This window comes from Mandrillus leucophaeus, unplaced genomic scaffold, assembly GCF_000951045.1.
Source record: "Mandrillus leucophaeus isolate KB7577 unplaced genomic scaffold, Mleu.le_1.0 Scaffold418, whole genome shotgun sequence".
NCBI lineage: Eukaryota > Metazoa > Chordata > Mammalia > Primates > Cercopithecidae > Mandrillus > Mandrillus leucophaeus.
In genome coordinates, this window is record NW_012104454.1 from 649,821 (window position 1) to 652,788 (window position 2,968).

A 2,968-nucleotide genomic window follows, 5' to 3' on the forward strand; every position below is an offset into this window, starting at 1 on the left:
ACCCCAATAGAACATAAGCTTCTCAAGGGGAGAGACCTTGACTGTCATCTTGTTCTCCTCTGTGTCTACCTAGAATAGTTCCTAGCTAATAATGGTGACCAGTAAATATTTACTGAATGAATAAGTGTACAAATTCCATCTCTGGGTATCCCAGCCTACTCCGAGCACCCTTTGGTGCACAAATCCACTTTTCTCCCTCTGCTTTCCTGAGCTGGGAGCTCCTACACATTCCAGTTGCCTAGAATGTGAACTTACCTCTTTGCCCAGCTGCATCCCAACTTTCGGAAAGAATGACGACATCCTCCTCTAATGTTTTTTTTGTCGGCAGATTCAGCAGGGCGGGGCCTGCCCCTTTAATCTGGGCCCCACCTGCTCTGGTCAGACAGGTTTTGAGACACAAGTAAAGGGAGGGAGACAGAGAGAAATACTTGCAGAGGCAGCAGGTAGCTGGGCAGCTCCTTCCCGGACAGACGGACAGACGGATGGACGCTGGGGACCCTCCACTCCATATGGAAAGTAAGAGGATGTCCTGGGTCCAAACTACAAGGTTTGGAGGGCCCTTGAGATGAAGGAAGGGAATCAGTCCCATCCAGAAGCAATGAGATGAAGGGCAGCAGGGAGGGGAGAAAGACAGGAGAGAAGGCATACAAAACAGTCATGATCAGACCTAAATGCCGGAATAACAGATCCAGGCCCTGCAGAGATGGATGAGGTGGGCTAATGAGGAGTTTGGGAACTGACCAAGTACCAATGAAGGAAGAGGGTGCCTGCAACTGCCAGCTTTTTGGGACAGATTAGTTGGCAAATCACTGGTCTCACCTGGAATGCAGGAGGGTTCCAAGCAGGGATATGCAGGGAGAAGGGGAGATGGGACAGTGGAGGGGAAGCTTCTCTGTCTACATACAGCAAGATCTTCGGTAGGAAAGAAACTTGGCAAAGTTCTAGACACCTCTTCTGCCTCCTGTTTCTGCATTAGGGTGGCCATGACTCCAGGGGTTTTGGTGGAGGGGCATAGAAGGCGTGGGTGGAAGCTGACTGAGGCCACAGCTGCCAGGGCCTGTGCCCCTTGACTCACCCTTTCCTGTTGGATGGCATTTGATGTCGAAAGGATGCCTCCATTTCGGCTGCTCACTTCCTTCCCTCCTCCCTCTGTTTCAACGTCTTCCTCTGTACCAGTTTCTCTCTAAGGCTCCAGAAGGGGCCAAAGCCCATGAAACCAGTTGCCCTGGGGAGTATGAGTTCTGTCAACCTGTCCTAACAACTAGAAGACAGGGGTTTCTGACAGAGCTTTCCTCTGCTCCCTGCAGGATGACTTGACATTGTAGATCCCAGAACTGAGGCCCCAGGATGACAGAACAGGAGACCCTGGCCCTGCTGGAAGTGAAGAGGTCGGATTCCCCAGAGAAGAGCTCACCCCAGGCCTTGGTTCCCAATGGCCGGCAGCCAGAAGGGGAAGGTGGGGCCGAATCCCCAGGAGCTGAGTCCGTCAGAGTGGGGTCTTCAGCTGGGTCTCCCACAGCCATAGAGGGGGCTGAGGATGGTCTAGACAGCACAGTAAGCGAGGCTGCCACCTTGCCCTGGGGGACCGGCCCTCAGCCCAGTGCTCCGTTCCCGGATCCCCCTGGCTGGCGGGACATTGAACCAGAGCCCCCTGAGTCAGAGCCACTTACCAAGCTAGAGGAGCTGCCCGAAGACGATGCCAACCTGCTGCCTGAGAAAGTGGCCCGTGCCTTCGTGCCTATTGACCTACAGTGCATTGAGCGGCGGCCCCAAGAAGACCTTATCATGCGCTGTGAGGCAGGAGAGGGCGAGTGCCGAACCTTCATGCCCCCCCGGGCCACCCTGCCCGAACTCACTGAGCGCAAGTGGGCTGAGGCGGTGGTGAGGCCGCCTGGCCGTTCCTGTGGGGGCTGCGGGAGCTGTGGAGACCGTGAGTGGCTAAGGGCTGTGGCCTCCGTGGGAGCTGCACTCATCCTCTTCCCCTGCCTACTATATGGGGCATATGCCTTCCTGCCGTTTGATGTCCCACGGCTGCCCACCATGAGTTCCCGCCTGATCTACACACTCCGCTGCGGGGTCTTTGCCACCTTCCCCATTGTGCTGGGTGAGCCTGTGAGAAGAAAGGGGAGATTGGGAAGTGGACTTGAGGAGGGCAGGGCCTGCCTGCCATGGGGAGCAGGAGGGTTTCCCTTCACTTGGCCTGGGCCCCTCAGGGTCTCCCACCCCCTGCCAGTCTGCATGCCCATATCCTCCCAGGACCACTTCCACCCCACTGTGTAGAGGCTATGCACTGCCCACAGTGAACCTGCCCCCAGCTTACTGCCTCTTGCGCCCTTACCCTGCCTGTTCTGACCCTACCCTGTGTTTCCCAACTCCACCCAGGGATCCTGGTGTACGGGCTGAGCCTGTTATGCTTTTCTGCCCTTCGGCCCTTTGGGGAGCCACGGCGGGAAGTGGAGATCCACCGGCGATATGTGGCCCAGTCGATCCAGCTCTTTATCCTCTACTTCTTCAACCTGGCCGTGCTTTCCACTTACCTGCCCCAGGACACCCTCAAACTGCTCCCTCTGCTCACTGGTCTCTTTGCCATCTCCCGGTAAGTTGGGGCAGGGGGTGGGCATGGGAGAGGGAATGGTGCTAGAGAACCTAGGCATCTGAATGTCTGGAGAATCAGGGTCAGGAGCTTTCCGGATTCTACTCTGGCCCAAATGTGTGCCCTGGGGAGATAAGTCCACCTTCTCTCTTGTACCTTACTTCAGCTGGTCAGCAGATGGAAGCTGATTTCAGAGATACATATAACCATGTCAAACAAAAAGGCTTTCAGGTGTCATCTAGATCCATGCACCCATTGCAGCCACTCCCGTGGCAATCTGGTCAGGTAGCTGTTTTGGTCTCTAGCTGAACACCCCCTGTGACCAAATGTACAACTTAAAAATAGATATATTTTTTCAAAATAGAGAGAAGGCTG

The 2,968-nt window shown here is 55.3% G+C and overlaps 1 protein-coding gene across 1 annotated transcript in view; it reads left to right on the top strand.

Moving 5' to 3' along the window:
- Positions 1-323: 323 nt before the first annotated feature.
- Positions 324-2,968, top strand: part of TMEM79 (transmembrane protein 79) — an 18,395-nt gene continuing 15,750 nt past the window's right edge. The window contains exons 1-3 of the mRNA XM_011992761.1: positions 324-516; positions 1,308-2,104; positions 2,383-2,596. Coding sequence (XP_011848151.1) covers positions 1,348-2,104; positions 2,383-2,596 — 971 coding nt within the window. The 5' untranslated portion in view covers positions 324-516; positions 1,308-1,347. The remainder of the gene's footprint in view (positions 517-1,307; positions 2,105-2,382; positions 2,597-2,968) is intronic.